A 12,970-nucleotide genomic window follows, 5' to 3' on the forward strand; every position below is an offset into this window, starting at 1 on the left:
TACCCTGCTTTGCACTATGCACGTGGGGAAACAAGAACTTGACACCAATAACTGACCGTTGCTGTTAGTAAAAACTTGTTTTGCGTGAAAAAGCTTTCATAGCAATTTCCTGCACTCGTCCACTTACAAAATAGTTGTCTGACTCAATAGATTTGAAAGCTTTAATCTGTTGCTTCATCAAGGAATCATTAATCAAGGAATAGTGTGTGTCTACCATCAGGAGAGCGAGGAAACAATACCTCTCTACTCTCAAGAGTGAACTCTCAAACCTGTCTCCCTCTTCTAAATCCTGGTGGCATCTGGTCAAATCTGTTTCTGGTGTTTGTTCCACCTCCATCCCTTCTCTTACCTCAAACGGCGACACAGCTGACTCCGCACGTGAAAAAGCTGAATGCCTCAACTCTGTGTTTGCCTCAAAAGCTTGTGTCCCAAACCCGTCTCTCTCTGTACCCAGTCGTACACAGCTGCTCCTGGACTGTGTCCTTCTCTCCTGAGAAGGTGGAGAAGTTTCTTACAATCCTCGACTCTGATTCTGCAACTGGACCAGACGGCATCAGCCCACAGGTCCTAAAATCCTGCTCTGCCGCTCTTTCACACCCTCTCTGTTCTCTTCACCCTCTCTTTTGCTCAAGGACATCTGCCATCAGCTTGGATATCAGCCAACATTACCGCTTTCCACAAAAAGGTGCAAAAACAGATCCTTGCAACAACAGACCAATCAGCCTGCTCCCAATTATCAGCAAAGTCATGGAATCCATCATTGCTTCGGATATCAAATCCTTCCTCTTCTCCAATGGCTTGATCTCCGATCATCAATTTGGATTCAGACCAGGTCACTCTACTCTGGACATGCTGCTTCTGCTGTCTCAACAATGGATGGAGGTCCTCAATGTCAAACAGGAAATTAGAGCTGTCTCCCATGACATATCACGTGCCTTCAATACGGTCTGGCACTTCGCTCCAATCACCAAACTCTCCTCCTATGGTATCTATGGAAATCTCTACGCATGGCTTGCGAACTTCCTCTCTGGTCGTAGTCAACGTGTCGCCCTGAATGGATTTCTCTCATCTCCCCTTCCTGTTCATGCTGGAGGTCCCCATGGCAGTGTTCTGGGCCTTGTGCTTTTTCTGGTCTTCATCAATCATCTCTCTGACTCTGGAAAATCCTCTCTATCTCTTTACTGATGACTCCACTCTCTGCTGCTTCATACCTCATCCCTCAGATCGGCAGTCTGCAGCATACTCACTCTCTGCAGACCTGGACAAAATCACAGACTGGTAAAACAAGTGGAACATGTCTTTCAAACCTGACAAATCTCACACTCTCACACTCTCACTATGTCTCTCCGAAAAGACCATCTGGACAACCTTCCCATCTACTTTCTCAACAATCCTCTCCAAGAAGTTCTGTCACTCAAGCTCTTGGGTCTCACAATCTGCCATGATCTTTCCTGGGAAAACCACATTTCTAAGCTGGCCTCCAAAGCCAGTCGCCGACTGGGCATCCTCCGTCGTGTGAAGTCCTTCCTTGGCACACCTGAGCTCCTCACCACATACAAGGCTTTCATCCGCAGCTCAATGGAATACTGCTCTGCCCTCTGGGCTGGTGCTCCTGCCTCACACCTAGCTCGGCTTCACGCTGTTGAAACCGAAGCTTTCAGAATCATTGGAACCTCCCGCGACGAAGCTAACTCTGAGGGCCTTTCACTCACTCACCGCAGGCAGGTAGGTGGTCTTTCTGTCTTTTAGCGACTCCTCTCTGGCCTAGCCCCCCCCGGCCCCCAGCCCTGTCTGTGCTCTGTCCCCGAAATCCTCGTACAGGACGCACAAGATCTGCCAGCAACCCTATTCTGCTGAAACTGCCAAAATCAAGACTCTCTGCTCACCTTCACTCTTTCATTCCTCTTTTCTCCCGATTCTGGAACAAACTCTCTCATCACTCTCTTCAATCCCACTCCTCCATCCAGGTCTTTAAAACAGCTGTTCACCACCATCCAAAACCTTGATCTTTTCTACCCCCATTAATTCACCCCAGATCCACTTTTCTGAAATACCGACTTTTTTTCCTGGAAGTCCGAGCTGTGTCTATGTGTTTTTTTACCTCTCCCACCCCTCCCCCCCCCCCCTTCCCACGTCTCCTCCCCCCCCAAGCCCTCTCCCTCCCACAGATCTCCCGATGTCCCTGCTCTCAAGTGTTGTACTTGTGTGCTTCCCCCTCTCTCCCCATATTGTCTCTCGCTCCCTTTATTATGCCTTATGTGTCCGTTTGTTACACGAGCCTCAGTCTCGACCTCAATCTCGGGTGGGGGTTGGGGGGGGGCTGGAGGGGGGGGGAGGGGGGAAGGAGCTTGTCAGAAGCAGATGGGACACAATATCTAAATATTCAATACTGGCCTTTAACGTCACATGGTCTGCCAAGTGGGGTTTCTTCACGTAATGCAGATCTATACCATCACAGAGAGTTATTTTCTCATTCGGTTACGGTTCGATGTGAGCCTCTGAATTTTGCATCCTGGGATTATTCATCAAAGTACTTGGAAAATGCCATCATGTGTCTGGCAGGGCAGCTTAGCTGTCACGTTTGTTGTCTCCCATAATGGTGGATGGGCTTCGTATCTCAGAGTGAGGTGACGACATTGCATACTGCCGATAGGTCCACAGCAGAGCTACCCAAATCTCCCAAAGGGGGTTTATTTATTAATAGTTCCACAGTCGATGTACCCAAACCTTTTGTTTCAAATTTAGAAATTTGGTTTGCTGGTTTGGTTTAGCGTCAGTCCTGGGTGTTGTCAAATATTGCACAAGGTGCATAAAAGGTAACTTTATCAAAAGATCGGTTTGCTGCTGCAGTGATTTGGCATTATTTAATAACTCATGGCCGGTCAACTTCGAAATTATAATTATCATATCAGACTTCAACAGTCTGCCTTAAAAGGAGGAGGCAGATCAGAGGAAACACACCCACACCCCTACTACATACTTTTTAGATTTGAAATCGAATATCAAATGTGGGAGTTTCTCTTTAACTCCAGCCAGGCCAGAATCAAATTCAGCCCCAAGGCCTCGATGCAAGAGGAGATTCTATCTTTATCTCCCTTTGGCATTGAAATATCCCTCATCACCGTTTTGGAAATAAGGGGTTCCACCATGTTAAACAGTGCCATTGATGAATTATTCAGCACAGCCATGTCGTGCGATTAACCTCCCAGCATCGTGCTTTCTTGTTACGAGCGCAGCAAGGCTTTGCTTCCACGAGCCGAGCTTGTACCAAGTGAATACGAAATAAACTTCAGGCTGCAAGGGGCTGTGGGCGTGGAGGGCACTATAATCATGCTAAGGGCAGTGATCGACCAAGGAGGGCATACATTTATTACATACGCAATAAGTGGCCATCAGAGGTTAATTGAGAATTTGAGAAGGATGGAAAGAGGATGGTAGAATAATGTGTGAAGAAAAGGGGAAGGTTTTGGGGTGGGGATAGGAGCAAGGAAGTGTAAGGGAAGGGGCAGAGATGCATTTTTGGAGCATATATGGGGGTGAGGGGTAATGCAAGAATATGGATCGGCCCAATTCTGCCAAATCTGCATATTTCATTAAATATATCAAGTTATATTAAGTTATAATCCAATTAAGTTATATTCAGAGATTAGACCATAAGATTGATTTAATTTGCAAGTAGGAGGAACACAATGACCAAAGACCAAGAAGTAAAAGCATGCAGTATATACAACAACCAAAGATAGATGGATCCAAGAACGGACAGCCGGCTTAATGCTCAGATCGCCAAGATGGCCACTTTAAATGCTGCACCTCAGCAACCTCATCGCCCATTCATAAAAACATTGTTCAAACATCATTAAATGGGGGTAGATGGGATTATTTGTTGCAATGACATATCTTCATGAAGACGTGGGTCTGCATACATGTTAAGGTGTGGGTCAGCTTGTGTGGTTAAAAGTGTGGTTTAAACTGTGTGGTTAAAAACAACAAAGAAAACAAATAAGAAGACCCAGTCATTGGTCTTTTTGCAAAAAGCCTTATATTCATACATCCATGAGCATACCATCCATACATCTACGAGTGTCCCTTCCATACATCCATGAGCATCCCATCCATGAACATCCCTCCATACATCCATGTGTCCCTTCCATACAACAATGAGTGTCCCTTCCATACACCCCCTACCCTCCCCTCCTTCACATAAAAGTACCATCCACACATTACAATCAGAAATATTCACACCCCTTGACTTTTTCACATTTTTGTTGTTTTACAGCCCGAATTTAAAATGGAATAAATTGAGATGTTTTTTTTGTCACAGATCAACATATATTATCCCATAATGACAAGGTGGAATTATTTATTTTTTTTTACATTTTTTTAACAACATAATTAAAAATGAAAACCTGAAATATATTGAGTCAATAGGTATTCACCCCTTTGTTATGACACTCCAAATTGAGCTCAGGAGCGTCCAATTTCCTTTGATCATCCTTGAGATGTTTATACAACTTGATTGGAATTCACCTGTGGCCAATTCAATTGATTGGACACGATTTAGAAAGAAACAAACCTTTCTATATGATGTCCCCCGTTTGACAGTGCATGTCAGAGCAGAAACTCTACCATGAACTCCAAGGAAATGGCTGTAGAACTCCGAGATTGTGAGGAGGCATTGATCTGGGGAAGGGTATAACACAATTTCTAGAGTGTTGAAAGTTCCCAAGAGCACAGTGACGTTGATCATTAAGAAATTAAAATAATATGGAACTATGCAGACTTTCCGAGCGCTGGCCGTATGACCAAACTGAGAACCCGGGCAAGAAGGGCCTTGGTCATCGAGGTGACCAATAACCCAATGACCACTCTGACAGAACTACAGAGTTCCTTGGCTGAGATTGGAGAACCTGCCGGAACGACAACAGTCTCTGCAGTACTTCACAAATCTAGGCTTTATGGGAGAGTGGCCAGATTTTTTTGATTTTTTTTTTGGATACAGGATCGAGGCTCGTGAAAGAGCTAACATTTATCACACAAAAAAAATCAAACAGACACAAAAAAACATTAAATAAGGGTAGTGGTAGACAATATGGGGAGAGAAGGGGAATCAAAAAAAACAATTGAGAGCAGGGACATCGGGAGATCTGTGAGAGGGAGAGGGCTTGGGGTGGGGAGGAGGCGTGGGAAGGGGGAGGGGGGAGAAGCATAAAACACAAGGACAATGCAAGGACTTCCAGGAAAGAAGTTGGTATTTCAAAAAAGTGGATCTGGGGTGAAATTAGCGGGGGTAGAAAGGACCAAGGTTTGGGATGGGGGAAGATAGGAGATGGTGGTGAACAGCTGTTTTAAAGACCTGGAGGGAGGAGTGGGATTGAAGGGAATGGGGGAGTTTGTGCCAGAGGCGGGAGAAAAGAGGAATGAAAGAGTGAAGGTGAGCAGAGAGCCTAGATTTTGGCAGTGTAACCATAAGAGGGTTGCAGGCAGAACTTGTGCGACCTGTAGGAATATTTGGGGGACAGAGCACAGAGAGAGCTGGGGGACCAAGGCCGGAGAGGAGTCGATAGAAGACAGAAAGACCACCAACCTGCCTGCGGTGAGCGAGTGAAAGGCCCTCGGAGTTAACTTCAATGCAGGAGATTCCAATGATTCTGAAAGCTTTGGTTTCAACAGCGTGGAGCCGAGCTAGGTGTGAGGCAGGAGCACCAGCCCAGAGGGGAGAACAGTCTCCCCTCTGGGCTGGAAGCCAATCCTGAAAAAGGCACGTGGCAGCACACCTGGAGTTTGCCAAAAGGAGAATGAAAGATTCTGCGATTCTGTGGTCTGATGACACGAAAATTTAACTCTTTTTTTTTTCAGAATGCAAAGTGCTACATCTGGCGAAAACGAAGCCAGCTCATCACCCATCTAACACTATCCCTACTATGAAACATGGTGGCGGCAGCATCATACTATGGGGATGCTTTTCAGGAGCAGAGACTGGGAGACGTGTAAGGATAGAAGGAACAATGAATGGAGCCAAATACAGGCAAATCCTAGAGGAGAACCTGCTTCAGAGTGCAAAAGACCTTAGACTGTAGCAAAAATTTACATTCCAACAAGGACAACGACCTCGAGCATACAGCCAAGGCAACACTAAAATGGCTTCAGAACAAAAACGTGAAAGTCCTTGAGTGGCTCAGCTAAAGCCTAGACTTGTATTCCATTGAGAATCTGTGGAAATACTTGAAGATTGCTTTTCACCGATGCTCCCCATCCAACTTGACAGAGCTTGATCAAATCTGCAAGGAAGAATGTGAGAAACTCCCCAAATAACAGGTGTGCGAAGCTGATAGACGTATCCAAGAAGACTCAAAATTGTAATCACTGCCAAAGGCGCTTCTACAAAGTATTGTCTCAGGAGTTTGAATACTTGTGTAAATTAAATCTTTCTGTTTTTGCATTTTTTATTATCTGGTAAAAATTTCTATTTAAAAAAAATCCACTTTGACCTTATGGGGTAATGTGCAGATAAGTGACAATTTTTTTTTTATGCAATCCATTTTAAATTCAGGCTGTAACACAATCAAATGTGAAAAAGTCAAGGGGTGTGAATACTTTCTGAAAACACTGTACATACACTACTCACAATAAGTTAGGGATATTGGCAGGTTCTTCGGTGTGGTCGATTTTGTGTATTAATTATGTTAAAAAAAGTTGTTGGTCCTAATTCTATGGTTATTAGTGTGTGAAAAAACACAGCATTCTTGATTTCAATACCATAGCCCTAACCCCTATAAAAAAATTAACTCTCTCACAATATCCCTAACTTATTGTGAGTAGTGTACATCCATGAGCGTCCCATCCAACCCACTCCCTCCCAATCCCCCCGCCCCCTCCTTCAATGAAAGTACCATTCATTCATAAATCCATGAGCGTCCCATCCAACCCCTCGTTCTCACCCCTCACCTCCTTCCATGAAAGTACCATTCATTCATACATCCATGAGCGTCCCATCTGTACACCAATCCATGAGCATCCCATACACACATATTGAACATTATTCCAGGTACTATCAATTACAATGACAGCGTACAATTAGATATTAATTTCCTTTATTGATTAAAAGTGTTGGAACCAAAAAGCAATTTCCCCCGGCCCTTCTCATCGTCTTGCATCTCCTCCCCTTAATCCCACCCACTATCCTCGCCTTAACCCCCACCCCCTCCCCACCACTCTCCACTTAAATCCACCCCCGAGGTGCACCCACAATGAGAAATAACAGCTTTTTGGCGCCAACAGCGGACGAAGCGCGCATCCGGCGACCCCATGATCAGCACGAACACGCGCCCCACAGGCGGGAAAGCAATTCGGCAGTGACGTCACTTTAAGGGCGTGTCCAAAGGATCGCGGATTTAAAGGTGGGAGCCAAAATAACACTAATGGTAATACTAATACAAATAATAACCTTAAAGAGCCCGGCGGCCAGGATGGTGTAGTTTTGAGCGGGTGTGCGAGATCTACTTCGGGCCTACGGATGGAATCCATCACCAAGCATGCACCTGCACGGATGATCGCGAGAGGTGTACCGTCGCTACTCGCGACGCGTTGTGTTATTTACGGCTTCGGGGGAGAGGGGGGGGATGTCGGGGGGGATGTCGGGGGAGAGCCGGTGATTTTTATTTTTAAAACGTCCACTTGATAGTGTGAACTCGAGATGCGAGACGTTCGTCCAGCCGGACGCTGGGCGAGGTGTGGGGAGCGTGGGGAAAAAAAAAGGAGCACTCACTGTACATCCATCCAGGATTGATCATAGCGGGTGGAGGGATGGAGAAAACACGGCCGGCGGGCCGGATCGAGGCTTCGGCGGATCCGATGGGGTGGAGGAGCGGTAATGGATGGGCGGAGGGGATCATGGATATCAGGAGTAATCCAGAGGGGTAGAATAAGCACTCACCCTGCGTTAAAGCACTGCCTGAGGTTCAGGCTTAAAGGTAACATCTTGCCACGTGTTCAGGTGAAGGATGAACCCTCTGTGTCTGTCTCTCCCTCCCTCCCGTTGCCTCCGCCAGGTAGGAGCGCTCAGCCCGGAGCCGTTCCGCTCACGGCCTCCCGCGGTGCCGGACTCCGTGCATGTCCGTCTCGCATCCCTATGCGTGCGGGGCGTGTTTGATCCGTGCTGCGTCCTGTGACCCTCTAATTGCGTAGCGAAATCACGTTACGACGCGGAGCCAGTCACGGGGAACCGGAGCTCTTTTCACTGGGTGAGCCTCCCATTCATTCAACCTAAAAAGCATCCTTCTTTCGGCTGTTCGTAATTCGTTCCCTCACTCATTCGTGCCCCGCCACGCTTGCCTTATGAATGAACTGAGATCCCCGTGGGATCCGGAGCACACGCGAGCGGAGGCTCCACCCACTTTTATCTCATGAATATTAATGTATAGTTTTTAAATATTGGACTTTTCAATTTAATATTTTGCTCACTGCTTGCATCGCCATTGATAATTATATAATTTCGTATTGCTCATGTAATAACTGTCAGTAGTAAGAATCTTCATCATTATTATTGTGGTGCTCCGATTATTATACATAAAACATTAATATTTAAAAGGGTGATTTCAGGCAAATTTTCCATTATGATTGCCAAAGGTCTTTGTCTGGGACAATAAAAAGCCCGAATTAGCTCATTCATGGCAGATCACGATCTCATCTATAGTGCACTGGATGGCCAGGTGGGTTCGAGTTCGCTGAGCACCAAATGACTAAGCCGAGTTCGATCTCAGTGCGTCTGTATATTAATCATTCCGCGAAATAGCATTTACTACCGGAAAGCAATTAAACTATGGCGTTTATAATATGCTTCCGTTACGATTTGGATGTTTCGTCTCGTCCGCTCGAAAAGGAGCAGGCCACTGTGAGCCGGTGCTCCGGAGGAAGGTGGGAGGGAATCGCTTTCCCAGTCGGGCATTTTAACCTGCGAAGCGCGCACGTGCTTTACCTTCGTACGAAGTGCGTTCTGAAAAAGGTATACAGGTATGACGGTGTCTGTCCTGACTGTCCAGCGGGTGGTGCTTCTGCTTCGCAGGCAATGTGTTGCGTCGACCTGGAGGTTGGTAGATCAGATCCCACGGGGCCTTTCGCGAGGAGTAGGGGAGTTATCGCCGGCATGGTGAACAAATGAGAAATTCCTGCTCCATTAAATCTGACTGCTGCGCCTCCGCAGGCCATTGTGTATCGGTGCTTCCTAACTCTCCCACGTCTGCATCCTTGCTTGTGCCGGTTGCAATCCATCAGTGGCATCACCAAATCGAGGCTCGCCAAGTGATGCCAAGAGAATGATGCTGCGCCGAGCAAACTGTACGGTTCATGGAAAATTCAGGAATTCAAAAGGCCATTACTGAATGTTCCTGGAAAAGTCTTCCCTCCTTTTTCTCATTTACTGAGAAACAGGTTTGCAGGTACGATGGGTGATCGGTAAGTTCGTGGCCTACGATGACAGTGTTAAACGAAACCGTGATCGATATGCACAGAAACTTTTACCCCAACATTAACCGAGCAACCCTCATCATTACCGCCGTCATCGAAGGTGTGTGTTGGTTACGTTTTCATCTGTTTGTCAGTTTGTTACTTGCGGATAATCGAGGATTTTCCAATAATTTTGGTTGGTCGTTTGTCTGTGTATATGTCATTCGGCGACAGGTCACAATTTTAAACTGATCTTCACGAAATGGAAGAGTTCGTCATGAGGAAGAAGCCTCTTGATTTTGAGGTGAAAAGGTCAGCATAAGACGAATGACGACAACTTTGACAAATTTCTAAAAGTCAATTTTCATCTGATTGATTTCAAGTTTGAACAGGATTTGCATATAAGGTCACTCAATTCAACTATGAATTTTTGTGAAGAATAATTATTAATCAAGAAATAATAAAAAATAATTATTAATGTCAAGAATGAGAATAATTATTAATGTCAAGGATAAGAATAATTATTAATGTGAAGAATAAGAATAATTATTAATGTCAAAGATAAAAATAATTATTCTAAAATGGGGTTACTCTCTATGTTGCCATCCCATTCATTCTCTGCATTCAACAGTATTTCCATATATCTCTTAAAACTTCCTTTAATTCCATCTGGGTCCACAACGATTTGTCCCACTTCATCCTTCAAGCAACTCACCCCCATCACATCACACCTCTCTTTTGCTATCTGCTTTGCAATCCTGAATACCGCTCTCTGACCCTCTTCCGAATCCAAGCGTTCTCCGAACATTTTCCTACATGCCTCCTGCGCCTTTGCTCCCTCTTTCTTTGCAGCCGTCTTGGTTGCCTTATAACTTTCATGCTCGGCCTTTTCTGCTCCCGTACCCTTCGCCTTCTGCCACTACTTGAACTTCTTCCTCTTCTCGTCAATCTGCTTTCCAATTTCATCATCCCACCACCATGTTTCCGAATGCCTCGGTGGTCCTTTTGTCCATCCACATACCTCACCAACGGCTCCCAACAGACTATCTTTCATTGACAACCAACCACTTTCAAGCTCAACCACATCAGCCTCTACCGTACTTAGCCTCTCTTTTAATGCCTCCCTCACTGTCACCTTTTTCAACCTCCACACCTTCATTCTCAGTTGGTACTTCACCCACTGAGCTCTCCTCGCACCTTTCACCCTTATGTCGCAGACAACCAAGTGGTGCTGTGAAACAGCCTCCTCCCCCGGGATCACCTTTGTGTCCCGGAGGTGCCCCCTATCTCGCCTATGCACCAGCAGGTAGTCAACGGTTGTGGTCGACCCACCTGACGTGTATGTAACAAGCTTACTATCCTCGTTCTCGAACTGAGTATTACAAATCAACAAATCAGTTCCATCAGCAAACTCCAAAACCCTTTCACCTTCTCCATTTCTCACACCATATCCGTAACCCCCATTAACTCCCTCAAAACCGTCCATACTCCTTCCCACATGTCCATTTAGGTCTCCTCCTACCACAACAACTTCCTTTTCTTTCACGTTTTCCATCAGCTTCTCTATTGCACAACAGAACTTGTCCTTCTCTTCATCACTCCGACCAACCTGCGGAGCATATCCCGAGATGACGTTCACCAAGAGCTTTCCAATCATCATTTTCACCATCGTCAACCTTTCACTCACTCTCGTCACACTCACCACACTGTCTACAAACTCCTCAGAAAACAGGACACCAACACCATTCACGCCTTCTGGGCACCCTTGCCACACAAACTTGTATTTCTGTCCCTGCCTACCCTTCACCATTCTCACACCACTTCCCTTCCATCTCGTCTCCTGCACACAACATATGTCCACTCTTCTTCTGACCAATACTTCCACCACTTCTCCTGATCTCCCTGTCATTGTCCCGATATTCCATGTCCCATACCTCAGAAACCGATCTCCATGTCGGGCATCAGACATTTCGTCGTCATAAATGGAGTGATTTCCACCCTTGCTTTGATCGGGTTCCCCACCTTGAGTTTTGACGAGAGGGAGTGGGGTCCCCCACGGGGTACTTCGGGCTGTACCCTGCCCATATGTAGTTGTAATTGTCATGGTTCTCTTTTTGAGGCAATGTTTTTATGGCCGGATGCCCCTTCCTGACGCCAACCCTTTTAGTCGCCTCTTACGACACGCAGGGATACGGTGTACCTATTCTAAACCGGGGTACCCACCATCAAGAATAAGAATAATTATTAATCAAGAATAAGAATAATCATTAATGTCAAGAATAAAAATAATTATTAATCAAGAATAAGAATAATCATTAATGTCAAGAATAAGAATAATTCTTAATGTCAAGAATAAGAATAATCATTAATGTCAAGAATAAGAATAATTATTAATGTCAATAATAAGAATAATCATTAATGTCAAGAATAAGAATAATTATTAATGTCAATAATAAGAATAATCATTAATGTCAATAATAAGAATAATCATTAATGTCAAGAATAAGAATAATCATTAATGTCAAGAATAAGAATAATTATTAATGTCAATAATAAGAATAATCATTAATGTCAAGAATAACAAAAATTATTAATCAAGAATAAGAATAATTATTAATGTCAAGAATAAGAATAATTATTAATGTCAATAATAAGAATAATCATTAATGTCAAGAATAAGAAAAATTATTAATCAAGAATAAGAATAATTATTAATGTCAATAATAAGAATAATTATTAATGTCAATAATAAGAATAATTATTAATGTCAATAATAAGAATAATCATTAATGTCAAGAATAAGAATAATTATTAATCAAGAATAAGAATAATTATTAATCAAGAATAAGAATAATCATTAATCTTAAGAATAAGAATAATTATTAATGTTATGAATAAGAATAATTATTAATGTCAAGAATATTGTTACAGACGCGGTTTTGGATGTTAGTTTACCGAGCGGTTTGGTATGACCGCGTCTGCACAGTTTACCCGATTACACTCGAACGTTGGCCAAATCGCGCTATGCTAAATCAATGAAGGAAAGGACACAACGGCTGGGATTAAATGACACGACACATGGGGTACAGTTCTCAAGACCTCCGGAGGAGGTTATAATATTTGTATGCAGAACGTTTTAGATTACACGGACAAGAGGTACAGCATAGGAAGGTGGGCACTTAAACACGGTCTTATATTAGCCCCGACCGACCACAGATAAACGGGACAAGACTGACTCACACAGGGATTGATGGCAAGGAAGGGCAGAATCGATGGCTCAAGGTGCACCTTGGCTCAGGGACAGGATCCACACGGTCCGGTCCAGATATGCGGGGAGGTATCGTCGCGCTGGAGGTGGCGTCTGTTTCTCCTCAAGCTGGGGGCGCATCTCACGTCACCTCCGGTAAGTGGCTGCGTATATCCAGCGGGGAGTGACACGCCCTCGGCTCGTTAGCTCCGCCCCAGATGGAATCGGCCCGCCGCTTCTTATTGGGTGCGGGGGGTTACCGGGCTCCGCCCTTGACGAGGG

At 44.8% G+C, this 12,970-nt stretch overlaps 2 protein-coding genes across 5 annotated transcripts in view; one reads left to right on the top strand and one right to left on the bottom strand.

The window, feature by feature from the left end:
• LOC144888195 (uncharacterized) overlaps nt 1–8,068 on the bottom strand; it is a 588,989-nt gene extending 580,921 nt beyond the window's left edge. Inside the window, exon 1 of the mRNA XM_078772589.1 lies at nt 7,934–8,068. Within this exon, the coding sequence (XP_078628715.1) occupies nt 7,934–7,977 (44 nt within the window). The 5' untranslated portion in view covers nt 7,978–8,068. The remainder of the gene's footprint in view (nt 1–7,933) is intronic.
• Nucleotides 7,372–12,970, top strand: part of LOC137421844 (alpha-tocopherol transfer protein-like) — a 116,772-nt gene continuing 111,173 nt past the window's right edge. Inside the window, exons 1-2 of one of the 4 annotated variants that reach the window (XM_078773230.1) lie at nt 7,372–7,397; nt 8,049–8,240. The gene's annotated coding sequence lies outside the window, so the exon portion shown is untranslated. Of the gene's footprint in view, nt 7,398–8,020; nt 8,241–8,887; nt 9,010–9,057; nt 9,435–12,970 lie in introns of those variants that run through there. The other 3 variants (XM_078773229.1, XM_078773228.1, XM_078773227.1) reach the window with 3 other exon arrangements.

This window comes from Myxine glutinosa, chromosome 2 (assembly GCF_964187855.1).
Source record: "Myxine glutinosa chromosome 2, kmMyxGlut1.1, whole genome shotgun sequence".
Taxonomy (NCBI): domain Eukaryota; kingdom Metazoa; phylum Chordata; class Myxini; order Myxiniformes; family Myxinidae; genus Myxine; species Myxine glutinosa.